The sequence below is a fragment of the Cetorhinus maximus genome, chromosome 4 (assembly GCF_964194155.1).
Source record: "Cetorhinus maximus chromosome 4, sCetMax3.hap1.1, whole genome shotgun sequence".
Taxonomy (NCBI): domain Eukaryota; kingdom Metazoa; phylum Chordata; class Chondrichthyes; order Lamniformes; family Cetorhinidae; genus Cetorhinus; species Cetorhinus maximus.
In genome coordinates this window covers 4040303-4067748 of record NC_135882.1, presented here as the reverse complement: position 1 = coordinate 4067748, position 27446 = coordinate 4040303, and the positions used below count along the sequence as shown (strand labels likewise).

The window sequence follows — 27446 nt, the reverse complement described above, 5'->3', positions numbered from 1 at the left end:
ACAGCAACTTGGGCCCCTTGGCTCGTGCGTACTAAACATGGGCCGGTTGGGCTGAGTGGCCTGTTTCTGTGCTGTAAATCAATGTAAATAAGTGAGAGGAACAAATGACGATGAAGAACCATATAGAGATGAGAGACGGATGAAGTAAATGGTGGGGCTGCTCACATTTTGTGTTGTCAAATTTTAAATATTTATATGTATATATCATTTTAATTCACACATATTGTTTTACAGTTCTCTGCTGGCAACTCGGGATTCCCCGGTCCTGGATGTGAACTACAGCTCCAAAAACACACAGATGACCCAGTTTCTCACACGCGGTTAGCTTCATGCTGCTCCTGTTGAGACTGCGGGCGAAAATCAACGATCCAGTCTCCTTTTCCCATTCTCCACAGTCACTGTTTCCAGTCCCAGGGCATGCATAAGTCACCATCCTGCAACACTGAATAGAAATGAGAAATACACAGGTGCATCCCTTGTAACTCGCTGATGTGTCCTTCAAACAGTCTTTGACAGCACTTCACCATTTGTTGACTGGACACACTGGGCTCCTTATAGAGTCTCTTGAGTCCAAATTTTTCTGTGCAATCGCTGATCAGTTTCTTCTGCTCCACTTCCAATCTAATTGGATAAAAAATAAAAATCCATTCAATTCTGGAGTGAAACAGTGGGCTGAACCTCGCTTGTGAACCAATGAAGTGTTAACAATGCACGCTGTTATTAATCAGCCAGCAAGTTCAGCAGATGAAGAGATACGCTTTGAGCTGTGAAACTTCAGGACTTGTTGGTCAATTTATGCCACTTCACCCTAACAGCGTCTTGCCCTCAGCATTCCTGTTATTTTTAAGAACTTGCTGGATTTACACATTAGTTGCCCATTAAACTCACCACAGAAATTTAGAGCTGGCAATTAACCGTGTAAGTACCCCATTAACAATGAGATAATGAATGCAATGCCAATCAATCAACCTCTCTGGCCCAGAAAGGGAACAGTTTGAACTATAATACAAAAGTAAAAACCTGCAGATGCTGGAAACCTGAAATAAAAACAAAAAAAGCTGGAAATACTCAGTAGGTCTGGTAGCATTTGTGGAGAGAGAGTTAACATTTCAGGTCTGTGACCTTTCATCAGAACACTTTAAATTGTTCAGTTCCCATCTTTCAGACAGCGAATTAATGCTAGAGATTTTACAAATGTTAACACTTTTTTTCTTACTTTCTCTCTCTCTCTCTCTCTTGATCCATTCTTTCTTTCCCTCTCTTTATTTCCCTTTCTAGATTTGTTTTGACCCTACTTCACCTGATTTCCTTTTCCCTAATTCCCGGTTTCTTCTCCATTCTGAAATCTCATGGAGAAAGGAGAAACGCTGTTGGTCTCACCGCTCATCGACATCTCAGGTGCCCCACTGCCTTCACAGCGGCGTTATCAGAAAGTCAAAGGAGAAAAGATCCTTGAGCTGAAGGCTGCAGTAAAAGGCTTAACTAATGGGGCCCCACTCCAGCAAAATTTTCCCCAATTAACATATTTTCCCTTACGATCTAACAGATTTTGAACGTTAATGGTGGTTTTATTACACAATTATTTTACTATCTATTTGGCGTAGCCAGTAAATTCCTCGATCTCACCAGTGGTAATTGATGTTAATGAACTAATAATCAATGGGGATTCATAAACACTGATCACACCCCCAACACCTTAAGTTGGCCCAGTCAATGACACTCTAGTGTGGCGTCATGTGGGATTGCAATGCACAGCGGCTGCAGGTCAAAGATAAAAAATAAATTGAAGATCCTTGAACAATTCAGGAAAAATACCTTTACCCAGAGAGTGGAGAGTGTGTGGAACTTACTACCACAGGGAGTGGTCGAGGCGAACAGCACAGATGCATTTAAGGGGAGACTGGATAAACGCATGAGGGAGAAAGGAACAGGAGGATATGCTGATCAGGTGAGATGAAGGGAGGGCGGAGGCACATGAAAAGGAAGAATGTGCAGGGTTACGGGGAGAAGGTAGGAGAATGGCACTAAGTGAACTGCTCCTTCAGAGAGCCGGTGCTGACACAATGGGCCGAATGGCCTCCCTCTGCGCTGTAACTATTCCGTGATAAACAGCAGCATAGGCCTGTTGGGCTGAATGGCCTGTTTCTGTGTGTAGATTCTATGCAAATCAACAAATAGCAAAGAAACACACACTGTTCTGGTTTCTACGCTAGTTAAAATTACACATTTCTTTATGAACAGAATTAAAATGGATTCAGCCGTTTCCCAATCCTTCACTGAATTACCCTCATGAACAAAAACTGCAAAAAAGTAGCCCGTAAGAAGCGAGGTCCTGTTCATGAGATTGGCTTCAGCTGTTGCCCTCTCGTCTGTAATATGTGCTCAGTAAGAATCAGTTACTTACTCCTCCTCTCTTCTCAGGTAGGTCCTGGCTCTTTGTGCATGAGCTAGAATAAACCATTGCAAGGCAGTGGGGTCACACGTGACTGGTATGCTCAGCTGGCCTGATCTGAGGAGGCTGGGAGCAGAAGAGTCGCTGAAAAGACAGAACAGCATCCTGTTAGTGTGGGCAATTGTGTGAAAGAATGGAGGAGTGGGAAGTTGAAATCTCTTAGTGCCTTTCACAACTTCTGGGCATTTCAGGGTGCTTCCCACCCCAAGCCATACTTTTCAAAGTCGAGTCATTGTAGCAATGTAGGAAACACAGCTGCCAATTGTGCACAGCAATATCCCACAAACAGCAATGTGCTAATGACCAGTTCACCTGCATTTGTGATTTCAGTTGAGTGATAAATATTGGCCAGGACTCTGGGGAGAGCTCCCCTCCCTTCTTCAAATAATCCTGTGGGATCTGTTATGTCCAACTCTCCCACCTGTTAAACATTTCTCCCAACTTTGGTTTTCACTGACTACATGGAAAAGTCTCTGGATAGAGATCGAGGTTAGTAACATGATTCATTTTTTTTCTTTCTCCTCAGCCAAGGTTGCTTTGGACTATGAATCACACCGGAGACCTTTTTAACCTGTGGGAATTAAACCCCACATTGGACATGGCAATGACTAATTGAGCCACCTAGAGTATTTAAATATCAGTTTGCAAAAACTATGAGAATGAATGCATTTCCTATATGAGGTTTCTCCCAGCGGAAGCCAAGTCATCAATTATACAAACTCAACAAATATGGAGCTAATGATCTGACTGAACAACTCTCATTATCATATATGAATGGTCACATCATCGATGGTTTGTTCAGCAATTTCACCCCCATGCCATGGCCTCCCACTCCCCCCAACACACAAAAGCCACATTCCACAGCACCACCACTGATCAGTACAATATACTAGGTATACGGTAGGCAGCTTGAGTGCAATGCCTTGCCATTATGTTGGCCCATTTCCACTATATGGAGCATCAACATGGACCTGGCACAAGTGAGTTAGCTGATGAGGGGGAGGTGGAGGGGTGAGTTTCATGTTCTGAGATATGATCACGTATTCCCTTCTTCCCATGTGGCTTCAGTCACCTATCAACCAGAGAGAACTACTGTAGCGATTACTCACTTTTCTAGAATTATTTGCAGTCCTTTTAGACTCCGTGGGTGAAACAGAGGTTGGATGACAGCCAAATTCTGATGGAAGGTCTTTAACATCCTGTAATAATCCTCTAGCATCATGGTTGGATGCAGGTCCTCATCATAAATTAACTCGACATCTCCCAAAAGGTAGCTGGTCCTCTCTCTCAACACAGAAAGGTGGCTGTGAAGATCATAGTAGATGGGCAACCTCTCCAATAGCTTCAAGTAATAACAGATTAAATGTTTACCGCACTAATACTTGGTGTATAATTCACACCTTAAACATTTTACAGATGCTTTTGTTACCTCCAGACTCAACTACCCCAAAACTCTCCTGGCCAGCTGGTTGGCCTCCCACCTTCCATTCTCTTGAGCTCATCCAAACCTCTGCCAAGTTATCCTAAGTCCCATTCACACATCAGACCCTGTGCTCGCTGACCTACATCGGCTCCCAGTCTGGCAATGCCCAGATTTTAAAATTCTCATCCTCATTTTCAAACCCCTACATGCCCTCGCCCCTCCCTTTCCCTGTAATCACCTCCAGCCTCACAACCCTCCGAGATCTCTGCACTCCTCCAAAACCAGCCACTTGAGCATCCCTGGCTTCCTATCCATCATTGGCAGCCATGTCTTCAGCTGCCAGGGACCTAAACTTAGGGAATTCCCTCCCTAAACTTTGACCAGAGAGAACGATGTAACTGTTCATGTCAATATGTTAAACAAAAATGCACGCATTTTCCTAAAATATTGTCTTTACTGTTAATTTTACTTACTTTTGTCCAGTGTTGGTGGACATCTACTGTTCCCAACATAATCTGCCCCGCAGCATTCATTCCTGAGTTATCAGCAAAGATTAGAGTGTGTCCTGTGAAGGGGACAGCCAAACCCAGAGAGAGTGAAAGGTTTGCTTCAACATTCAAAATGTAGAAGACATGTCACAGAGTTCAATTTTAAAATGGTTAAACTCCCATCTGGAGGAACTGGTTCTGGGCACCGCACCTCAGGAAGGAGATATTGTCCTCGGAGGGAGTGCAGTGTAGATTCACCAGAATGATACCGGAACTAAAAGGGTTAAATTACGAGGACAGGTTGCACAGACTGATATTGTATTCCCTCAAATGTAGAAGACTAAGGGGTGATCTAATCGAGATGTTAAAGATGATGGAAGGATTTGATAGGGCAGAGGGAGAGAAACAATTTCCTTTGGTGGGGGGAGGAGTCCAGAACCAGGGGGCAGAACCTTAAAATTCGAGCCAGGCTGTTCAGGGGTGATGTCAGGAAACATTTCTTCACACAAAGGGGAGTGGAAATCTGGAACACTCTCTTCCAAAAGCTGTGGGTGTTGGAGGGGTAGGACATGGAAGCATAGTGGTTATGTTACTGGACTAGTAAGCTAGAAGCTTAATACGAGTTCAAACCGCACTGTAGAAGGCAGCGAACTTAAATTCAATGAATTAAATACATTTGGAATAATTAGCTAGTCTCTAGTCCAGAAATGATGACCACGAAACTACTGAGTTGTCATTAAAAACCCAGCTGGTTCACTAATGTCCTTTAGGGAAGGAAATCTGTCCTTACCTGGTCTGGCCTACATGTGACTCCAAACACAACTTCCTTTCACCACCCCCGCCGGTGGCTTTCCGCAGGGATCGTTCCCTCCGGGACACCCTGGTCCACTCCTCCATCACCCCCTACACCTCAACCCCCTCCCATGGCACCTTCCCATGCAACCGCAGAAGATGCAATACCTGCCCCTTTACTTCCCCCCTCCTCACCGTCCAAGGGCCCAAACATTCCTTTCAAGTGAAGCAGCATTTCACTTGCACTTCCCTCAATTTAGTCTACTGCATCCGCTGCTCCCAATGCGGTTTCCTCTACATTGGAGAGACCAAACGCAAGCATGACCCAGAGCTCCCTGTCGCTTGCCATTTCAACACTCCACCCTGCTCTCATGCCCACATGTCCGTCCTTGGCCTGCTGCAATGTTCCAGTGAAGCTCAACGCAAACTGGAGGAACAGCACCTCATCCTCCGACTAGGCACTTTATAGCCTTCCGGACTTAATATTGAGTTCAACAGTTTCAGATCAAGAACTCTCCCCTCTATCCCCACCCCCTTTACGATCCCCCTTTTCCAATAATTTATAATTTAAAAAAATATATATTTTTCTTTTCCCACCTATTTTTAAATTTATTTCGATCTATTGTTTTATCTCCACCTTTTAGACCATTTCGATCCCTTCCCCCCACCACACCCCCACTAGGGCCATCTGCCACTAGCTTGTCCTGCTTGCTACCCTTAATTTCCCCATTAGCACATTCCTTAGATAATATCACCACCGTCAACACCCCTTTGTCCTTTCGTCTATGACATCTTTGGCAGTCTTTTCTTTGCCTCTACCTATCACTGGCCCCTATCCAGCTCTACCTGTCCCACCCCCCTCTACCAGCTTATATTTCACCTCATTTCTCTATTTCCTTAGTTTTGATGAAGAGTCATACGGACTCAAAACGTTAACTGTGCTCCTCTCCGCAGATGCAGTCAGACCTGCTGAGTTTTTCCAGGTATTTTTGTTTTTGTTTCAGATTTCCAGCATCCGCAGTATTTTGCTTTTATACTTATATGTGACTCCAGAGCCACAACTGTATGGTTGACTCTTAACTGCCCTCTGAAACGGCTGAACAAGACACTCAATTGTACCTAACTGCTACAGGAAAGTTAAATAAAAATAAAACTGGACAGACCATCTAGCATTGACCTAGAAAACGAGCGGAAATGGCAAACCTAGCCCAGTCAAGCCTGCAAAGTCTCCCCCGCTAATACCTAGGGATTTGATTGGGAGAGCTGTCCCATGGCCCAACTGCATAACATTGTCATAATCACCGAATCATATCTGACAGCCAATGTCTCATGCACCATCCCTGGATATGTCCTGTCCCACCAGCAGGACAGACCCAGCAGAGGTGGCGGCACAGTGGTATACAGTCGGGAGGGAGTTGCCCTGGGAGTCCTCAACATCGACTCCGGACCCTATGAAGTCTCATGGCATCAGGTCAAAAATGGGCAAGGAAACCTCCTGCTGATTACCATGTACCATCCCTCCCTCAGCTGATGAATCAGTGCTCCTCCATGTTTAACACCACTTGGAGGAAGCACTGAGGGTGGCAAGGACACAGAGTGTGCACAGGATGGGGGGCTTCAATGTCCATCACCAAGAGTGGCTCGGTAGCTCTGTGACTGGCTAAGTCCTGAAGGCCATGTCTGTCAGACTAGGTCTGTGGCAGGTGGTGAGAGAGCCAACAAGTGGGAGAAACATACTAGACCGCATCCTTACCAGTATACCTGTCTGAGAGAGTGGAGGTAGGAGTGACCACTGCAAGGTCTTTGTGGAGACAAAGTCCTGACTTCACACAGAGGACATCCTCCATCATGTTGTGTGGCACTATCACCGTGTTAAATGGGATAGATTCAGAACAGATCTAACAGCTCAAAACCAGGTATCCATGAGGCACTGTGGGCCATCAGCAGCAACAGAATTGTACTCAGCCACAATCTGTAGCCTGATGCCTGGTGCATCCCTCACCACAGTTAGTGCACATGGCTTTAGGCAGGCCACAGTGGTCTGTCTGACTGTTGTGCAGTCACGCACTACTCCATAGGCACAAGCAGCGGACTCCTGCTCACTCACTGATAGGCCTTGCAGGAGCTTGACACTGACTTAACTGCAAAATATGTCAGCACTTTAGAAAACATCTTTCTAAAGTTGCAAACACTTGAATTTTAAATGAAAACTAGGAAATGTCTTCACCAGCATCTGTAGAATCAAAATAAACAGGAGAATGTTTTCTTTAAATGTCATCTCGGTGACATTGAAATCCTGCAATTAAGCAATGGGGTGAGTGAATCCTCTGGCCATCAGGTTCCTTCCCCCACCCACTCCTTCTCACTGAATCCTGTTGGGTAGATGTATCCCGATATATGCCTGTCCTATAGCTTACTGTCTCAGGGGGTGGGTGTGAAGTGGTGCTTGGGGGCATAGGGGAGTGGGGGAAAATGAAGTGGGAGCTGTGGGTGTCACTGCCCTATGGTTGCTTGTTTGGGGATCACTGACAGAAACTGAATCATTGACTCAATGACTCAGAGGAAGTCATTCGGCCAATTGTGTCTCTGCCTGATCATTCAAACAGCTTTCCAATTAGACCCCCCCCCCGCCTCCCCCAAATACCAGACTTAAGACTCCCCTTCAAACAGAGCCTACACAGCGAGCAATCTGTGCCAGTGTGCTGCTATTTATCTGAGCAGGGTGATTGAAAGAGAGGGAACACAGGGACACAAGGAGGCCATTCAGCCCTCTCACTCAATTAGATCCTGGCCGATCTACACCTCAACTCCATTTACCTATCAGCACTCCATCAACATCCTTACCCAACAATAATCTATCCACTCAGTCTTGAAAACTCCAGTTGATCCCCAGCACCCACAGCTTCTTGGGGGAGAAGGTTCCAGATTTCCACTACCCTTTGTGAAGAAGTGCTTCCTGACATCACCCCTGAATGGCCTGGCTCGAATTTTCAGACTGTGTCCCCCTTGTTCTGAGCTCCCCCCCACCCACCTTCTCCTGAGCTCCCCCTTCTCGACTAGAACGGACCGGATTTAAAACCTAAAGCCCCTGAGGCAAAGTTACATTCTCCTAAGCCATGAAACTAAATAAAGTCAGTGTAACGAGGCCACAGATGGTGTGTAGGATGAGATTTGTCTTTGGCTTTCACTTGCATGCGATTTATCTTTTTGTGAATAAGTATTTATTAGAAGGTTAACCTTTGACATTGCACAATACTTGAGAGTTCTGCTGGCAAAAACGAGCAAGGCTGTGCAGTTGGCTGCATCGATGAGCCACTCCCCAACTTCTCTGCCACCTAGACCAAGAACAGAATTAAAATCAAGTTACCCAGGATAGACTTTGGTGTACTAACGAGAATGGAGAAATATTTCTAAAACATGTTGGAAACCAATGTGAGAAATAAAACTTTAATATTCTTCCGTGAACAATATGGTGCCAGTGGGGAGCACTCTCAATTCCTCGGAGTCAGAAGGTCGTGGGTTCAAGTCCCACTCCAGAGCCTTGAACAAAAAATCCAGGCTGACACTCCCAGTGCAGCACTGAGGGAGTGCTGCACCGTCAGAGGTGCCAACTTTTGGATGAGACATTAAACCAAGGCCCCACCTGCCCTCTCAGGCAGATGTAAAAGATCCCAGGGTCACTATTTCAAAGGAGAATCATTTTGTTACTGATTTTACTGCTGCAGTGCAAGAAATAATTTCACTAATTGCGTGCAGAGTAAAACTTACACGTGGCACTTATTGACTGTGGGATTTACAGCATGTGGCTACAACAATGGCTTGCATTTATATAGCACCTTTAATGCAGTTACATCCAAGGATATCCTTTACAGGATTGTTAATGGACAAAATCTGACACCGAGTCGCACGGGAGTTTTTAGGGCAGATACCAAAACCATGGTCAGAAGTGGGTTTTAAGGCATGTATTAAAGGAGCAAAGACAGGTGGCAGGCAGAGAGGTGTAGGGAGGGAATTCCAGAGCTTAGGGCCCAGGCAGCTGAAGGCAGAGGCACCAAGGGTGGCGTGAATAAAAGTGGGTATGCTCAAGAGGCCAGAATTGGAGGAATGCAGAGAAATCGGAGGGTGGTGGGATTGGAAGAGATGACAGAGATAGGGTGGGGTGAGGCCATGGAGGGATTTGAAAACAAGGATTAGAATTTTAAAATCAAAGTGTTGCTGGATTGAGAGCCAGTGTAGGTCAGCAAACACAGGGGATGGATGGTGTGGGACTTGGTGCGAGTTTGGATATGAACAATCATTTTGGATGAGCCCGGGTTTACAAAAGGTGGAAGCTGAGAGGCCAACCAGGAGTGTCGGAACAGCCGAGTATGGATGTAACAAAAGCATATATCAGGGTTTCAGCCGTGGAGAAGCTGAGGGCCAGGGAGATAGGGGAGATGTTACAGAGGTGGAAGCAGGCGGTCTTGGTGATGGAGAAAATATAGGGTCAGAAGCTCAGCAGGGGTCAAATAGGGCACCGAGGTTGCAGACAGTCTGTTTCAGCCTCAGGACATGCAAACATCATCAATCAGAACCTGGTTAAAAGATGCACAAAAAGCAGCTGTGGAGTGGGAGAAATCGCTAGGATGTGAATCGCTAGGATGTGAACCAATACCCTATTTCATTTCATGGAGAACCACTGAAAACTCCACAGATCATACACATGCCTTTCTTGCACACCTTGGTTCCTTTTAGCACCAATACCTGATATCGCTTATCTCCAGTCGCTGACATAGTTCTGTTTCTAAGCGATCGAGCTCATCCCGCAGTGGAATACTGACAGTTAACCTCTCGGTGGCAGCAGCTATGTTTTTGTGCAACCACAACCTGCAAAATGAATATTAATATCAATTTGTCATCATTTACACTCCCAATAAAATCTCTGGTTTCCTTAAAATTGTCCCAGAACCGAATACCGTAGAATTGAAGAACATGTTGGTCTTGTAACTCTGACCTAGCAAAATTTAGGGTTATCCATTGCTCCTGAAACATAGATTAGACGAAATTAGCTGACCCCTTAACCAGATCCACCAACCCTGTACAAATCACCCATTTCATAGTATTATCAGGTGTAAATAGATCAATACAACAATGTGTGTCAAAGCGAGCGAAGGTGTGTGTGTCAGAGCGAGCGAGGGTGTGCGTGTCAGAGCGAGCGAGGGTGTGCGTGTCAGAGCGAGCGAGGGTGTGCGTGTCAGAGCGAGCGAGGGTGTGCGTGTCAGAGCGAGAGAGGGTGTGCGTGTCAGAGCGAGAGAGGGTGTGCGTGTCAGAGCGAGCGAGGGTGCGTGTGTCAGAGCGAGAGGGTGCATGTGTCAGAGCGAGAGGGTGCGTGTGTCAGAGCGAGCGAGGGTGTGCGTGTGTCAGAGCGAGCGAGGGTGTGCGTGTGTCAGAGCGAGAGAGGGTGTGTGTGTCAGAGCGAGAGAGGGTGTGCGTGTCAGAGCGAGAGAGGGTGTGCGTGTCAGAGCGAGAGAGGGTGTGCGGGTCAGAGCGAGAGAGGGTGTGTGTGTCAGAGCGAGAGAGGGTGTGCGTGTCAGAGCGAGCGAGGGTGCGTGTGTCAGAGCGAGCGAGGGTGCGTGTGTCAGAGCGAGAGAGGGTGCGTGTGTCAGAGCGAGCGAGGGTGTGCGTGTCAGAGCGAGAGAGGGTGTGCGTGTCAGAGCGAGAGAGGGTGTGCGTGTCAGAGCGAGAGAGGGTGTGCGTGTCAGAGCGAGCGAGGGTGCGTGTGTCAGAGCGAGCGAGGGTCCGTGTGTCAGAGCGAGAGAGGGTGCATGTGTCAGAGCGAGAGAGGGTGTGCGTGTGTCAGAGCGAGAGAGGGTGTGTGTGTCAGAGCGAGAGAGGGTGCGTGTGTCAGAGCGAGAGAGGGTGTGTGTGTCAGAGCGAGAGAGGGTGTGCGTGTCAGAGCGAGAGAGGGTGTGTGTGTCAGAGCGAGAGAATGTGAGAGTGTGAGCGAAAGTGTGTGTGAGCAAGAGAGAGAGCGAGAGAGTATGTGTGTGTGCGTGAGAGAGTGTGTGTGTGTGTGAGCGAGAGTGTGTGTGTGTGAGCGAGAGAGAGAGTGTGTGTGAGCGAGAGAGTGTGTGTGAGCGAGAGAGAGAGTGTGTGTGAGCGAGAGAGAGAGTGTGTGTGTGTATGTGTGTGAGCGAGAGAGAGAGTGTGTGTGAGCGAGAGAGTGTGTGTGTGAGCGAGAGAGAGAGTGTGTGTGAGCGAGAGAGTGTGTGTGAGCGAGAGAGAGAGTGTGTGTGTGAGCGAGAGAGAGAGAGAGTGTGTGTGTGTGTATGTGTGTGAGCGAGAGAGAGAGTGTGTGTGAGCGAGAGAGTGTGTGTGTGAGCGAGAGAGAGAGTGTGTGTGAGCGAGAGAGAGAGTGTGTGTGAGCGAGAGAGAGAGTGTGTGTGAGCGAGAGAGTGTGTGTGAGCGAGAGAGAGAGAGTGTGTGTGTGTGTGAGCGAGAGAGAGTGTGTGTGAGTGAGAGAGAGTGTGTGTGTGAGCGAGAGAGAGTGTGTGTGTGTGTGAGCGACAGAGAGAGTGTGTGTGAGCGAGAGAGAGAGTGTGTGTGAGCGAGAGAGTGTGTGAGCGAGAGAGAGAGAGTGTGTGAGCGAGAGAGTGTGTGTGTGAGCGAGAGTGTGTGTGTGTGTGAGCGAGAGAGAGAGTGTGTGTGAGTGAGAGAGAGTGTGTGTGTGAGCGAGAGAGAGTGTGTGTGTGTGTGAGCGAGAGAGAGAGTGTGTGTGAGCGAGAGAGAGAGTGTGTGAGCGAGAGAGAGAGAGTGTGTGTGAGCGAGAGAGAGAGTGTGTGTGTGTGAGCGAGAGAGTGTGTGTGTGTGTGTGAGTGAGAGAGAGAGTGTGTGTGTGTGTGTGTGTGTGTGTCAAAGCGAAAGTGTGTGTGTGTCTGAGCGAGAGAGAGTGCGCGCGCATGAGCACGGAATGCTAGAGCAGGGAGGTTATGCTGGAACTGTATAAAACACTAGTTAGACCACAGTTAGGATACTGTGCACAGTTCTGGTCTCCACATTACAGGAAGAATGTGATAGCACCAGCACAGAGAGTACAAAGGACATTGACAGGAATTCTGCCAGAAATACAAAATTTTAGCCATGAGAAGATTGGATAGGCTTTGGAACAGAGAAGGCTGAGGGGGGGGGATTTAATTGAGGTGAATAAAATTATGAGGGTCTTAGACAGAGTGGATAGGGAGAACCTATTTCCATCAGCAGAGAGGACAATAACCAGTGGGCATAGATTTAAAGGATTAGAGGGAAGTTGAGAAGAATTTTTTCACCCTGTGGGTGGTGGGGATCTGAAACTCACTGCCTGAAAGGGTGGTAGATGTAGAAGCCATGTGCAGTTTGAGGTGCGGAAATCCACAGGGCTATTGACCACGAGCTATAAAGTAGATTAACCTGGATAGGTCTATTCAGGCCAGAATGGAGATGATTGGCTGAATGGCCTCCCACTGTGCCAGAAATTTCTGTGATGCTGAGTGATGCCCCCCCTCAATACTGCCCCTTTGCTAGTGCAGCACTCCCTCAATGCTGACCCTCCGACAGTGCAGCACTCCCTCAATGCTGACCCTCCGACAGTGCAGCACTCCCTCAATGCTGACCCTCTGACAGTGCAGCGCGCCCTCAATACTGACCCTCCGACAGTGCAGCACTCCCTCAATGCTGACCCTCCGACAGTGCAGCACTCCCTCAATGCTGACCCTCCGACAGTGCAGCACGCCCTCAGCGCTGACCCTCCGACAGTGCGGCACGCCCTCAGCGCTGACCCTCCGACAGTGCAGCACTCCCTCAATACTGACCCTCCGACAGTGCAGCACTCCCTCAATACTGACCCTCTGACAGTGCAACACTCCCTCAATGCTGACCCTCTGACAGTGCAGCACTCCCCCAGTACTGACCCTCTGACAGTGCAGCACTCCCTCAATACTGACCCTCTGACAGTGCAGCACTCCCTCAATACTGACCCTCTGACAGTGCAGCACTCCCTCAGTACTGACCCTCCGACAGGTGCAGCACTCCCTTAGTACTGCCCCTCTGAAAGTGCGGCTCTCCTTCAGTACTGACCCTCCGACAGTGCAGCTCACCCTCAGTACTGACCCTCCGACAGTGCAGCTCACCTTCAGTACTGCACCTCTGACAGTGCAGCACTCCCTCAATGCTGACTCTCCAACAGTGCAGTGCTCCGTCAGCGCTGACCCTCCGACAGTGCAGCGCTCCCTCAGTACTGACCCTCCGACAGTGCAACGCTCCCTCAGTACTGACCCTCTGACAGGTGCAGCACTCCCTTAGTACTGCCCCTCTGAAAGTGCGGCTCTCCTTCAGTACTGACCCTCCGACAGTGCAGCTCACCTTCAGTACTGCACCTCTGACAGTGCAGCGCTCCCTCAGTACTGACCCTCCGACAGTGCAGCACTCCCTCAGTACTGACCTTCCGACAGTGCAGCGCTCCCTCAGCGCTGACCTTCTGATAGTGCAGCTCTCCCTCAGCAATAATCACAACAATTCACATAACCTGAGGTAAGCAATAAGAGATTGTTATACCCGAGTGCAGGTTCCATACGGACAGTGGAGTCCAACTCTTCCTCTGGGTCCCTGTAGCCAGTGAAGGAGTAGTAGGTCTTATCCCATCGGATAGGTCTACTGAACGGAACTTCCCCGTTTCGATGATTGAGGCCCTTGTCAACCTGCGAGTCCCGAACATGATCAGTGGGTAAACTGCAGGATTTCAAGATCTTTAGCACTGTACCGAGGAGGTCCTTACTCTGCAGTGTGAAAGTGACTGCGCGAAACCCTGAAACAAATAGTTTTGTCTTAATGGTTTCAGCCTGGTGTACGAAGAAGGAAACAATTATTAATTAAACTTATTGTGGACATAAAGTGAACTTACTGTAATACAATATGAAATTATAGAATGATACAGCACAGGAGGAGGTCATTCGGCCCATCATGTCTGTGCTAGCTCTTTGCCAAAACACTGCAAATTCAAGTATTTATCCAATTCCCCGTTTGAAAGCTATTTTTGAATCTGCTTCCATTGCCCTTTCAGGCAGCGCCTTCCAGATCACAACAACCAATATACACAGAACAAAGAAGAATCAAAGATGATCTGTAGTGTTACGTAGCTAAAGCTGTTCTGCTACAATCACCCATTCACATATTTCAGAACTTCTAAAATTTGGTAGATTTCAATTTAACATACCCACTGGCAGTAAAACAAGAGTAACAAACAACTTGCATTTATACAGCACTTTTAACATTGTCAAATGTCCCAAGGCACTTCACAGGAGTGTTATCGAACACAATCTGACACAGACACTTAAAGAGATATTAGGACAGATGACCAAAACCTTGGTCAAAGAGGAAGGTTTTAAGAAGTGTCTTAAAGAAAGGGAGAGAGAGAGAGATAGAGGCAGAGCGGTGCAAGGAGGGAGTCCCAGAGCTTAGGGCTCAGGTAGCTGTTAGCATGGCCACCAACGGTGGACTGAGAAAGTCAGGGATGCACAAGAGGCCAGAATTGGAGAAGCACAGAGTTCTCAGAGGGTTGTGGGGCTGGAGGGGATTACAGAGATAGGGAGGGGTGAGGCCATGGAGGGATTTGAAAACAATGTTCAGCATGTTAACATTGAAGCATTGCTGGACCAGGAGCCAATGTAGATCAGTGAGCACATGTACTGCACCTCTCAGCCTGCCACTGCATCAGTGCAAGCAGAAAAACACTTGCACAGCACTGTACCACTGGGACTGCTCCAACATAGCCCTGTTGTACATCTGCACTCCCTGCACCACAGGAATATACTCAACTGGTGGTAAACCACGACAAATAGTGGATACGCAGTATGAGGTGCAAAACATGAGAACAGAAAGAACCTGTATTTCTACAGTGCCTTGCACAAGCTCAGGATGTCCCAAAGTGCTTTATGGCCAATGAAGCAGTTTTGAAATGCAGTCACTGCTGTAATGTGGGATACCTGGCAGCCATTTAGCACAAAGCAAGCTCCCACAAACAGCAATGAGCTGATGTCCAGATGATCTGATTTCAGTGATGTTGACTGAGGGACGAATATTAAGCCAGGACACAGCGGATAACTCTCCAACTCTTCTCCAAAGTAGTACCGTGGGATCTTTCTCGTACACCTGAGAGAACAAATGGGACCTTGATTCAATGTTTCATCTGAAAGGGTGGCACCTCTGACAGTGCAGAGCTCTGTACCGTGTTTGGGAGTGTCAGCCTAGATTTTTGTGCTCAAGTCCTGGAGTGGGCCTTGAACCCGGAACTTTCTGACTCAGAGCTGAGTGTACAACTCGTTGCTTCACAGCTGGCACAATGAGCTTGGGTTGAATAGCTTTCATCTTCTTTGTTAAGCAAATGGCTTCCTTGCTATAAAGACAATGAAACTGTACGACAACATAACAAGATGCAATTAGAGGAATGCCCTGAACAATAAGACAAGGCAGAAAGTACCTGTCCTCAAATTCTGATTGACACCAGTTAAAAAGAGCAAGAGTAATGTGTACAGCTGCCAACTAAACACTGCTCCCACCTGAGGTATTTAGACTGCGTTGGGGAGTATTTGGATCACGGTTTGTGGCTCTGATGTAAAACGTGAGCTGGGTAGGTTGAAGAGCTTTCTGCCCCGGTCTCTGCATGCGCTCCAAGTAGCTATTCAACTGCTTGAGGGAATTTTCATTCACTTCCTGCAAAAGCAAAACAAGACAGAGACTTTCTTACAGCTGAAAGCAGTTTGTGTCTGAATTGTAGAGCAGCACAGAAACAGGCCATTCGGTCCATCAAGTCTAACCACTCATCCAAAGTCTGATTCAAAGGATTCTTTTGGTGGGACCATGAACGCTGCCTGATGTACTTAAGCTCTTCCGTTAGCTGTTAAATGCTGCCATAGCCAGCATGCACTGCCATAATCACACCTTTACCTAACCAAATCTGGGCTGCAGCGTTCAAGTAATTAAAAACCCTCATCTCCAACTTGAATAAAGCCTCCGCCCAGCCCATTATCATTAGTCCTCTGTATACTGGAGCACCATAGAATGACAGGACATGACAGATAGGCTCCAAGAGAACTTGGCCAGCCACATGTGAATCAGTCCAGTCTGCATTTCATCAAATCAGATTCTAACCTTCCCAGTGTAGACGGGGTTGAAATAGGGCTGCTTACCATTGCTGTCTTTAACTTTAAACATAGGAGCAGGAGGGAGCCATCCAGCCCCTTCAGCCATTCAGTGAGATTGTAAAAACAAAAAAACTACTGCGGATGCTGGAAATCCAGAACAAAAACAGAATTACCTGGAAAAACTCAGCAGGTCTGGCAGCATCGGCGGAGAAGAAAAGAGTTGACGTTTCGAATCCTCACGACCCTTCAGCAGAACTGAGTCTCGAAACGTCAACTCTTTTCTTCTCTGCCGATGCTGCCAGACCTGCTGAGTTTTTCCAGGTAATTCTATTTTTGCAGTGAGATTGTAGCTATCTGGGACCTAACTCAAGCACAGGATTCGGGTGCTCACCTGAGAAAGGCGTTTGAATCATGGAATACAAGTGACCAGCTGCAATACAATAGGTAACAATGGTGGCAGTATAGGTGGATTACCACTGGCAGACCGACAAGAGAAAGTTAAAAGCATGTGCGAGCAGTTGCAGATAAGAGTGGAGACTTCTGGAAGGGCTCAAAAGAGCACAGAGCTAGAACGTGCCTGCGTAGTTTAAAGAAAAATTGAAGGCACAGCATTTCCACTGAAAAAGCAACGGCATTGGGCCCATCGAGGCAGTGCTGGCTCTATCCAATTAGTCCCACTCCCTTACTCTTCCCCATAGCCCTGCAAATTTCTCCCCTTCAAGCGTTTACCCAATTCCCCTTTGAAGGTCGCTACTGAATCTGCTGCTGCCGCCCTTTCAGGCAGCGCATTCCAGGACAATTAACTTCAATCCGTGTCCCTCTGGTTACTGACCCTTCTCCCAGTGGAAACAGTTTCTCCCCAGGTACTCCGTCAAAACCCTTCATAATATTGAACACCTCTGTTAAATCTCCGCTTCACCTTCTCTGCTCTAAGCAGGACAATCCCAGCTTCTCCAGTCTCTCCACATAACTGAAGTCCCTCATCCCCAGTGACATTCTGAAAAGAAAGGCATGCATTTCCATAGCACCTTTCACATCCTCAGGAGATCCCACAGTACTTCTGAAGTGTAGTCACTGTTGCAATGTAGGAAGTGCAGCAGCCAATTTGCACACAGCAAGATCCCACAAACAGCAATGTGATAATGACCAGATAATCAATTTCAGCGCTGTTGATTGAGGGATAAATATTGACAGAACACCGGGGAGAACTCTCCTGCTCCTCTTTAAGTAACAAGGGACCTTTTACATCCACTTGATAGGATAAACAAGGTTTTGGTTTAACATATTATCTGAAAGATGGCATTTTCAACAGTGCAGCACTCCCTCAGCACTTCAGCATTCCCTCAGCATTTCACTGGGAGTGTCAGAGCACAGATTTTGTGCTCAAGTCTCTGGACCCACCGCCTCCTGATTCAGAGGTGAGAAGGCTACTCACTGAGCCATGGCTGACACTAAATCCTGGTGAAAACCTCCGCACTCTCTCCAAGGCATTACTTAGTTCTCCGACTCAGAAAACTCACAACACAGAGCATCAATACCTACCCTTTCTCTCGGATACTGGCCAAAGAAATCTGGGTGTACAGCAAAGTAGAAAGGTCTCAGTGCATTTACAGCGTCAGTCACTGATAATGTTCCCATTCGACTAGTCTGCTGGTTGGCTCTTCCTGCACAGAATCTGGGATATAAGATGGAATGATTTGGTTATTAACAGGGAATAGATTTCTATTACATTGTAAGATGTTTTCTCAACTGAGCCTGTGCAGCAGGAGAGTTTCTCTCAATCATGGAAATGATAGCTTGGGCTAAATGGAAGTTATTTGGGACAGTGGGAATGGCCTAGCAAATTGCCCACAGGGCTAGCAGAAGACATGATGGGATGAATGGCCTACTTCTGCTCCGACATCTGATGGTCTAGATAAACATTTAAGGGAGAGGCCAATGGAAGGATACGTTGATGGGAGTAAGGTGAATTAGGGAGAGAGGAGGCTCAGATGCAGCACATACACAGCCTTGGGCTGGTTGGACTGAATGGCTGGTTTCTATGCATTCAACATATACATTGGTGGGTTGGAAATTCTGGCTAAAATCTCCCCAGGGATGGGTGACGTACTCACAGACGCTAAAGGAAATACTGTCATCGACATGTAATCGATGATTCCAGGCCAGGCCTCAAAATCAATCGGAAACATTTCAACCACGTATTAATCTCCAAAAATAAGGTCACAAAGCAAACCAGGGTAGGCTTGCAACACGGGCAAATGAAAAGCTGACTGAAACTAGCGTGAATAGGGTCCAAGGCTGTCTTTATAGGACTATTGACCAGAAAAAAAGAGCATCCTATTTTGTCCTTGTAAAAGACCCTGGCTAGTCCACAGTTGGAATACGGTGTTCAGTTTTGGTATTTTCACAGGATAGGTGAGGCTTTGGAAAGGGTGCAATGGTGGGGCACTGGGCTGGTTTCTTGTACAAAGATTGTTCATTATCAAGATTGGATAGAAAGGCTGGGGCTTTACAGTGAAGACTTAGTTTGGGGGGTGGGGGGCGAGGTTTAGAAGATGATGATGTTTCAATTGACAGTTTGTCCATTCAGTTCAGTTCAGGAGGAGAAAGGGGTCACAATTTTCAGTTATATGAGGCCAGATCTAGGATCGACGGAAGGAGGGGGTTCTTTTCCCACAGAACTGTGAAGCTCTGGAACTGGGTGTCGTCTCGTATGATGGACGCTGACTCGCTGAATTCCTTAATCGAGAGCTGGAGCTGTTTCTGGCTGGAGGGGAGATCACCTTGTACAAGAGGCAGGTACTTTATAGAATGACCAGGGCTGGGGTGATATCCAGCACGGTTTCGAGTGCCTAGATGGGCCGGACAGGAATTTCCCAGATTTCCCTCTCCCCACAATTTGGTCTGGGGGTGGGTTTATCATTTTCTTCCCCTTTCCCAGAAGATCACAATGATTTTTGGGTGGGGCGTGTCTGTATTGTAATACACAAGGTATCACAAATCGTGTGGGACAGGTTGGATGGACCAGGTGGACCTGTCTGTAACTGTTTATATATCATACGCAACCCAAGACTGTCAGAGATCAGATGGAAGTGGCAGTCTGGGAGCTGGTTATTCCAGCACCTTCTGGTAAAGAATGTTTAATCGGGAATGTTTAAACTCAGTACTTGATCCAGACCATTTACAGTGAACCCCATGCCATGAACATGTTTGTGATCACACTTTTGGATCAAAGTTGAAGTTAGCAGGCAGGATAAATCAATCTCATTATTTACAATCTCACATTCTGACCAGGCAATCTCTTTTCCTGGAGAGGGGTGGGGTGGAGGGAGGGGGAGGGATGGTGGGAGGGGGGAGAGAAAGTGGGGTAGGGGTGGGGATGGGAGAAAGTGGGGTGGGGGGGAGAAAGTGGGGAGGGGGGGGAGAAAGTGGGGAGGGGGGGGAGAAAGTGGGGAGGGGGGGGAGAAAGTGGGGAGGGGGGGGAGAAAGTGGGGAGGGGGGGGAGAAAGTGGGGAGGAGGGGGAGAAAGTGGGGAGGGGGGGGAGAAAGTGGGGAGGGGGGGGAGAAAGTGGGGAGGGGGGGGAGAAAGTGGGGAGGGGGGGGAGAAAGTGGGGAGGGGGGGGAGAAAGTGGGGAGGGGGGGGAGAAAGTGGGGAGGGGGGGGAGAAAGTGGGGAGGGGGGGAGAAAGTGGGGAGGGGGGGGAGAAAGTGGGGAGGGGGGGGAGAAAGTGGGGAGGGGGGGAGAAAGTGGGGAGGGGGGGGAGAAAGTGGGGAGGGGGGGGAGAAAGTGGGGAGGGGGGGGAGAAAGTGGGGAGGGGGGGGAGAAAGTGGGGAGGGGGGGGAGAAAGTGGGGAGGGGGGGGAGAAAGTGGGGAGGGGGGGGAGAAAGTGGGGAGGGGGGGAGAAAGTGGGGAGGGGGGGGAGAAAGTGGGGAGGGGGGGAGAAAGTGGGGAGGGGGGAGAAAGTGGGGAGGGGGGGAGAAAGTGGGGAGGGGGGGAGAAAGTGGGGAGGGGGAGAGAAAGTGGGGAGGGGGGGAGAAAGTGGGGAGGGGGGGAGAAAGTGGGGAGAGGGGGGGAGAAAGTGGGGAGAGGGGGGGAGAAAGTGGGGAGGGGGGGGAGAAAGTGGGGAGGGGGGGAGAAAGTGGGGAGAGGGGGGGAGAAAGTGGGGAGGGGGGGGAGAAAGTGGGGAGGGGGGGGAGAAAGTGGGGAGGGGGGGGGGAGAAAGTGGGGAGTGGGGGGGAGAAAGTGGGGAGGGGGGGGGAGAAAGTGGGGAGGGGGGGGAGAAAGTGGGGAGGGGGGGGAGAAAGTGGGGAGGGGGAGAGAAAGTGGGGAGGGGGAGAGAAAGTGGGGAGGGGGGGGGAAAGTGGGGAGGGGGGGAGAAAGTGGGGAGGGGGGGAGAAAGTGGGGAGGGGGGGAGAAAGTGGGGAGGGGGGGAGAAAGTGGGGAGGGGGGGGGAGAAAGTGGGGAGGGGGGGGGAGAAGTGGGGAGGGGGGGGGGAGAAAGTGGGGAGGGGGGGGGAGAAAGTGGGGAGGGGGGGGAGAAAGTGGGGAGGGGGGGGGGAGAAAGTGGGGAGGGGGGGGGAGAAAGTGGGGAGGGGGGGAGAAAGTGGGGAGGGGGGGGGAGAAAGTGGGGAGGGGGGGGGGAGAAAGTGGGGAGGGGGGGGGGAGAAAGTGGGGAGGGGGGGGAGAAAGTGGGGAGGGGGTGGGGGGGGTAGAAAGTGGGGAGGGGGTGGGGGGGGTGTGGGGAGGGGGTGGGGGGGGGTAGAAAGTGGGGAGGGGGTGGGGGGGGTAGAAAGTGGGGAGGGGGTGGGGGGGGTAGAAAGTGGGGAGGGGGTGGGGGGGTAGAAAGTGGGGAGGGGGTGGGGGGGGTAGAAAGTGGGGAGGGGGTGGGGGGGGTAGAAAGTGGGGAGGGGGTGGGGGGGGTAGAAAGTGGGGAGGGGGTGGGGGGGGTAGAAGTGGGGAGGGGGTGGGGGGGTAGAAAGTGGGGAGGGGGTGGGGGGGTAGAAAGTGGGGAGGGGGTGGGGGGGGTAGAAAGTGGGGAGGGGGTGGGGGGGGGTAGAAAGTGGGGAGGGGGTGGGGGGGGGTAGAAAGTGGGGAGGGGGTGGGGGGGTAGAAAGTGGGGAGGGGGTGGGGGGGGTAGAAAGTGGGGAGGGGGTGGGGGGGTAGAAAGTGGGGAGGGGGTGGGGGGGTAGAAAGTGGGGAGGGGGTGGGGGGGGTAGAAAGTGGGGAGGGGGTGGGGGGGGGTAGAAAGTGGGGAGGGGGTGGGGGGGGTAGAAAGTGGGGAGGGGGTGGGGGGGGTAGAAAGTGGGGAGGGGGTGGGGGGGGAGAAAGTGGGGAGGGGGTGGGGGGCGGAGAAAGTGGGGAGGGGGGTGGGGAAGGGGGAGAGGGGGCGTCAGGGTGACTTTGACCATTGACCCCTGACCCGGGGCCGCCCTCACCTGCCCAGGACCCGGAGCGGCCTCAGCAGCGACCCCGCGCGGATCATCGAGGGCGGCGGCCCCGCTCCCGGGTCTCCGCTCCCTCAGCCCCAGACACCCGCGGGCTCCACCTCTCGGTCACCGGGACAACCCGGGCAGGCCGGAGCGATCCATCCCGGAGAGATCGATCCCCAGACCCGAGCGATCCATCCCGGAGAAATCGATCCCCAGGCCTGGCTAATCCATCCCGGAGAGATCGATCCCCAGGCCCGGCTAATCCATCCCGGAGAGATCGATCCCCAGGCCCGGCTAATCCATCCCAGAGAGATCGATCCCCAGGCCTGGCTAATCCATCCCGGAGAGATCGATCCCCAGGCCTGGCTAATCCATTCCGGAGAGATCGATCCCCAGGCCTGGCTAATCCATCCCGGAGAGATCGATCCACCAACCTGAACAATCTATTTATCCATTATCCTGCCCATGGGGCCTGTGCCAGCTGAGGTTGCCAACCCTCCAGGATTGGCCTGGAGTCTCCCGGCAAAAACATCACCGGGACGTTAAAAATCACCTGTTTTTCCTTCTTTTTCTTTGAAATGTTCCCATTCCCGGATCTGAGGCTGAGAATCAATCATCATCCAATGGGGTAATGAGTCTATTTGCTCTCCAGTTGGAGTGGGAAGGCCGCGCGACACCAGGATCGATGTGTCGGCTGGAGCTCGGGGGGCAAATCACGGGGATGAAACCAGCATAACCTCCCGGCTCTTATATTCTATGCCTCGGCTAATAAAGGCAAGTATCCCATATGCCTTCTTAACCACCTTATCTACCTGTCCCACTACCTTAAGGGACCAGTCGACATGCACACCAAGGTCCCTCTGACCCTCGGTACTTCCCAGGGTCCTACCATTCATCGTGTATTCCCGTGCCTTGTTTGTCCTGCCCAAGTGCATCACCTCACACTTATCCGGATTAAATTCCATTTGCCACTGATCAGCCCATCTGACCAGCCCGTCTATATCCTCCTGTAATCTAAGGCTATCTTCCTCACTATTTACCACCCCACCAATTTTCGTGTCATCCGTGAACTTACTGATCAACGGTCCTACATTCAAGTCTAAATCGTTTATATATACCACAAACAGCAAGGGACCCAACACCAAACCCTGTGGAACCCTACTGGACACAGGCATCCAGTCACAAAAACACCCCTCGTCTGGGAAGAGTGTCCTGCAGTCAGCATCGCAGTGAAGCACTCTGGGAAGAGAGTCCTGCAGTCAGCATCGCGGTGAAGTAGTCTGGGAAGAGTGTCCTGCAGTCAGCATCGTGGTGAAGCAGTCTGGGAAGAATGTCCTGCAGTCAGCATCATGGTGAAGCAGTCTGGGAAGAATGTCCTGCAGTCAGCATCGCAGTGAAGCAGTCTGGGAAGAGAGTCCTGCAGTCAGCATCGCAGTGAAGCAGTCTGGGAAGAGAGTCCTGCAGTCAGCATCGTGGTGAAGCAGTCTGGGAAGAGTGTCCTGCAGTCAGCATCGCGGTGAAGCAGTCTGGGAAGAGAGTCCTGCAGTCAGCATCGCGGTGAAGCAGTCTGGGAAGAGTGTCCTGCAGTCAGCATCGCGGTGAAGCAGTCTGGGAAGAGAGTCCTGCAGTCAGCATCGTGGTGAAGCAGTATAGGAAGAGAGTCCTGCAGTCAGCATCGTGGTGAAGCAGTCTGGGAAGAGTGTCCTGCAGTCAGCATCGCGGTGAAGCAGTCTGGGAAGAGAGTCCTGCAGTCAGCATCGCGGTGAAGCAGTCTGGGAAGAGTGTCCTGCAGTCAGCATCGCGGTGAAGCAGTCTGGGAAGAGAGTCCTGCAGTCAGCATCGTGGTGAAGCAGTATAGGAAGAGAGTCCTGCAGTCAGCATCAAGGTGAAGCAGTCTGCGAAGAGTGTCCTGCAGTCAGCATCGTGGTGAAGCAGTCTGGGAAGAGTGTGCTGCAATCAGCATCGCGGTGAAGCAGTCTGGGAAGAGAGTCCTGCAGTCAGCATTGCGGTGAAGCAGTCTGCTAAGAGTGTCCTGCAGTCAGCATTGCGGTGAAACAGTCTGGGAAGAGCGTCCCACAGTCAGCATCGCGGTGAAGCAGTCTGGGAAGAGTGTCTTGCAGTCAGCATCGCGGTGAAGCAGTCTGGGAAGAGTGTACTGTAGTCAGCATCACGGTGAAGCAGTCTGGGAAGAGCGTCCTGCAGTCAGTCCTTGTTGTAAATAACAAGAGTGACATCACAAGACAGCGCGAGCGGTGGAGAGATCAGAACCAGCGCGAGTGCAGGGAAGTTTCAAAAAGTGACGTCAGCACAAAGGTGAGAGCTGATTGGTGAGTAGTGGGTAAGTATTTTTGTTCAGTTTTTCTCCAGTTTGAAATAGATTAAGCTAAGGAAAGGTAAGAGTTCTAGTTTTATTTAAAGTACATAAATAATTTAATGTTTTTTTAAAACTGTATTTAACTTAAAGTAAGGTTTTTTTTTCAACTAGAGGCATGGCAGGGCAGCTCAGTCCCATGTTATGTACCACCTGCAACATGTGGGAAGTCCTAGATGTTTCTTGCGCTCTGACCGACCATGTGTGCAGGAAGTGCCAACAGCTGCAGCTACTTGAACTCCATGTTTCGGAGCTTGAGTGGCAGCTGGAGTCACTGAGGTGCATCCACGAGGCTGAGAGTTTCGTGGATAGCACATTTTTACACGTCATCACCCCACAACTTACGGAAATGCAGACAGAGAGGGAATGGGTGACCATCAGTCAGAAGAAAGGTGTCAGGCAGGTAGTCAGGAAATCCCCAGGGTGCATCTCGCTTGAGAACCGTTTTTCTGTGTTGGAAAACGATGAGAGTGACGGTTCCTCTGGGGAATGCAGCCATGCTCATGGCACTGTGAGTGGCTCAGCTGCACGGGGTGGGGAGGAAAAAGAGCAATAGTGGTAGGAGACTCAATTGTAAGGGGAACAGACAGGCGTTTCTGCGGCTGTAGATGTGACTCCAGGATGGTATGTTGCCTCCCTGGTGCCAGGGTCAAGGATGTCACTGAACGGCTGCAGGGCATTCTAAAGGGGGAAGGCAAACATACAGAGATCATGGTACATATTGGTACGAACGATATAGGTAGAAAGAGGGATGAGGACCTGCAAGCAGAATTTAGGGAGCTAGGAGGCAGATTAAAAAACAGGATCTCAAAGGTAATAGTCTCTCAATTACTTCTGGTGCCACGTGCTGGTGAGTATAGAAATAGGAGGTTAGTCCAGATGAATGCGTGGCTGGAGAGATGGTGCAGGAGGGAGGGCTTTAGATTTCTGGGACATTGGGACCGTTTCTGGGGGCGGTGGGACCTGTACAAGGCGGACGGGTTGTATCTGAACCGGAATGGTACCAACATCCTTGCGGGGAGGTTTGCCAATGCTGTTGGGGAGGGTTTAAACTAACTTGGCAGGGGGATGGGATCCTGAGAGGAGGTTCAGCAGGGGGAGATGCACAGCCAAAATTAGAAGAGAGAGCAAGTGAGCCTGGAAGGCATAGAAATTATAGGCCAGTTAAGGCACAAGGGAGTTTGGCAAGGTTGGATGGTATTTATTTTAATGCAAGGAGCCTGACAAATAAGGCAGATGAGTTGAGGGCACAAATTAACACATGGAAGTATGATGTCATTGCTGTCACAGAGACATGGTTGAGAGTGGGGCAGGATTGGCAGCTCAGTATTCCAGGATATAGGGTCTTCAGGCAAGACAGGGAAAGAGACAAAAGAGGAGGGGGTATCGCAATATTGATCAAGGAATCAATTACAGCAGTAAGGAGATAGGACATCTTAGAAGGCTCCTCAAATGAAGCCATATGGGTAGAACTGAAAAACAAAAAAGGAGCAATCACATTGCTGGGAGTGTACTATAGGCCCCCAAACAGCCAGAGAGAAATAGAAGAGCAGATATGTAGGCAAATTTCAGAGAAGTGTAAAAATAATAGGGTAGTAACAGTGGGGGATTTCAACTTCCCCAACATTAACTGGGTTAGTCACAGTGTGATAGGTTTAGAGGGAGCGGAATTCTTAAAATGCATCGAGGAGAGCTTTTTAAGCCAGTATGCAGAAGGTCCTATAAGAGGGGACGGGTCCTGGACTTAATTTTAGGGAATGAAGCTGGGCAGGTGGTAGAGGTATCAGTGGGGGAGCATTTTGCAGATAGTGATCATAACTCCGTTAGATTCAAGGTTGTTATGGAAAAGGACAAGGATGGGCCAGGAATCAGAGTTCTAAATTGGGGGAAGGCCGATTTTAATAAGGTCAGATATGAATTGGCCAGAGTGGACTGGGAGCAGCTACTTTTAGGTAAATCTGTGCCAGAGCAGTGGAACTCATTCAAGAAGGAAATAGGGAGAGTACAGGGCCAACATATTCCAGTAAAGATAAAGGGTGGGACCAACAAATCCAGGAAACCCTGGATGTCAAGGGATATACAGGGTTGGATAAAGAGAAAAAAGGAGGCTTATGGCAGATAGTGAGGGATCAAAACAGCGGAAGCCCTAGAGGAGTTTAGAATGTGTAGGGGGAATCTTAAAAAGGAAATTAGGAGAGCAAAGAGGGTGCATGAAAAAACATTAGCAAATAAAATAAAGGAAAATCCAAAGTTATTTTACAAGTACATTAAGAGTAAGAGGATAACTAGAGAAAGAGTAGGGCCCATTAAGGACCATAGTGGTAATTTGTGTGTGGAGCTGGAAGACGTAGGTAGGGTTTTAAATGAATACTTTTTGTTGGTGTTCACAAGTGAGAGGGACGACGTGGGTATGGAAACCAGGCAGAAGGACTGATATAATTAAAGAAATTAGCATAGAAAGCGAGGAGGTTCTAAGTGGTCTGGCAGGCTTAAATGTAGATAAATCTCCAGGCCCAGATGAAATATATCCCAGGCTGTTGAGTGAGGCAAGGGAGGAGATAGCAGGGGTGCTGGCAATAATTTTCAATACCTCTTTGGCGACAGGAGATGTGCCAGAGGACTGGAGGACAGCCAATGTGGTACCATTATTCAAGAAGGGAGGAGGGGATAAACCAGGGAACTACAGGTCAGTCAGTCTAACCTCAGTGGTGGGGAAACTATTGGAAGCAATTCTGAGGGACAGAATTAATCTACACTTGGAGAGGCAGGGATTAATTAAGGACAGTCAGCGTGGTTTTGTTAAGGGGAGGTCATGTCTGATCAATTTGATTGAATTTTTCGAAGAGGTGACCAGGTGTGTAGATGAGGGCAATGCATTTGACATTGTCTACTTGGACTTCAGCAAGGTTTTTGATAAGGTCCCGCATGGAAGACTGATAACGAAGGTAAGAGCCCATGGGATCCAAGGCAATTTGGCAAATTGGATCCAGAATTGGCTGAGTGGCAGGAAGCAGAAAGTGATGGGAGGTTATACTGGAACCCTCATAACATTTAAGTAGTATTTGGATGTGCACTTGCGATGCCATGGCATACAAGGCTATGGGCCTAGTGCTGGAAAATAGGATTAAAATAGTTAGGTACTTGTTTGACTGGCGCAGACTCGATGGGCCAAAGGGCCTTTTTCTGTGCTGTAGACCTCTATGACTTTATTAATACATTTAATCACAGTTGGCAACCCTACTGTCAGCCCAGTCCTGGGGAAGAGCTGTCCATTTTAGTAGAATGTTGTCCACTCATTGCACCATCTCAAACTAATGTTCCTCCCTTCACGTCACCCCC

General features: G+C 49.4%; 1 protein-coding gene across 2 annotated transcripts; it reads right to left on the bottom strand.

Moving 5' to 3' along the window:
- Positions 1-166: 166 nt before the first annotated feature.
- tcaim (T cell activation inhibitor, mitochondrial) lies at positions 167-21914 on the bottom strand. Of its 2 annotated transcripts, XM_078539840.1 has the most exons (10): positions 21743-21914; positions 17851-17983; positions 15724-15877; positions 13724-13973; positions 9899-10021; positions 8393-8490; positions 4349-4440; positions 3562-3794; positions 2405-2536; positions 167-621 (listed from the first exon to the last, which is right to left on the bottom strand). In XM_078539840.1, the coding sequence occupies exons 1-10, from the start codon at positions 21787-21789 to the stop codon at positions 396-398; spliced, it is 1488 nt and encodes a 495-aa protein (XP_078395966.1). In that variant the 5' UTR covers positions 21790-21914; the 3' UTR covers positions 167-395. The 2 variants fall into 2 exon arrangements, with proteins under 2 accessions (XP_078395966.1, XP_078395967.1); XM_078539841.1 differs by lacking the exon at positions 2405-2536 and having other exon boundaries at positions 21743-21904.
- Positions 21915-27446: the final 5532 nt, after the last annotated feature.

What these genes read in the sequence shown, in the direction of transcription:
- tcaim (XM_078539840.1), bottom strand. Translation starts at nt 21,789, where the DNA reads ATGATCCGCGCGGGGTCGCTGCTGAGGCCGCTCCGGGTCCTGGGCAG. An exon ending in CTGGAGATAAGCGATATCAG is followed by an intron (nt 8,491 to 9,898) that starts GTATTGGTGCTA and finishes TTCTTGGTCTAG; the next exon opens with GTGGCAGAGAAGTTGGGGAG. An exon ending in AGTATTGTGCAATGTCAAAG is followed by an intron (nt 4,441 to 8,392) that starts GTTAACCTTCTA and finishes TCCCCTTCACAG; the next exon opens with GACACACTCTAATCTTTGCT.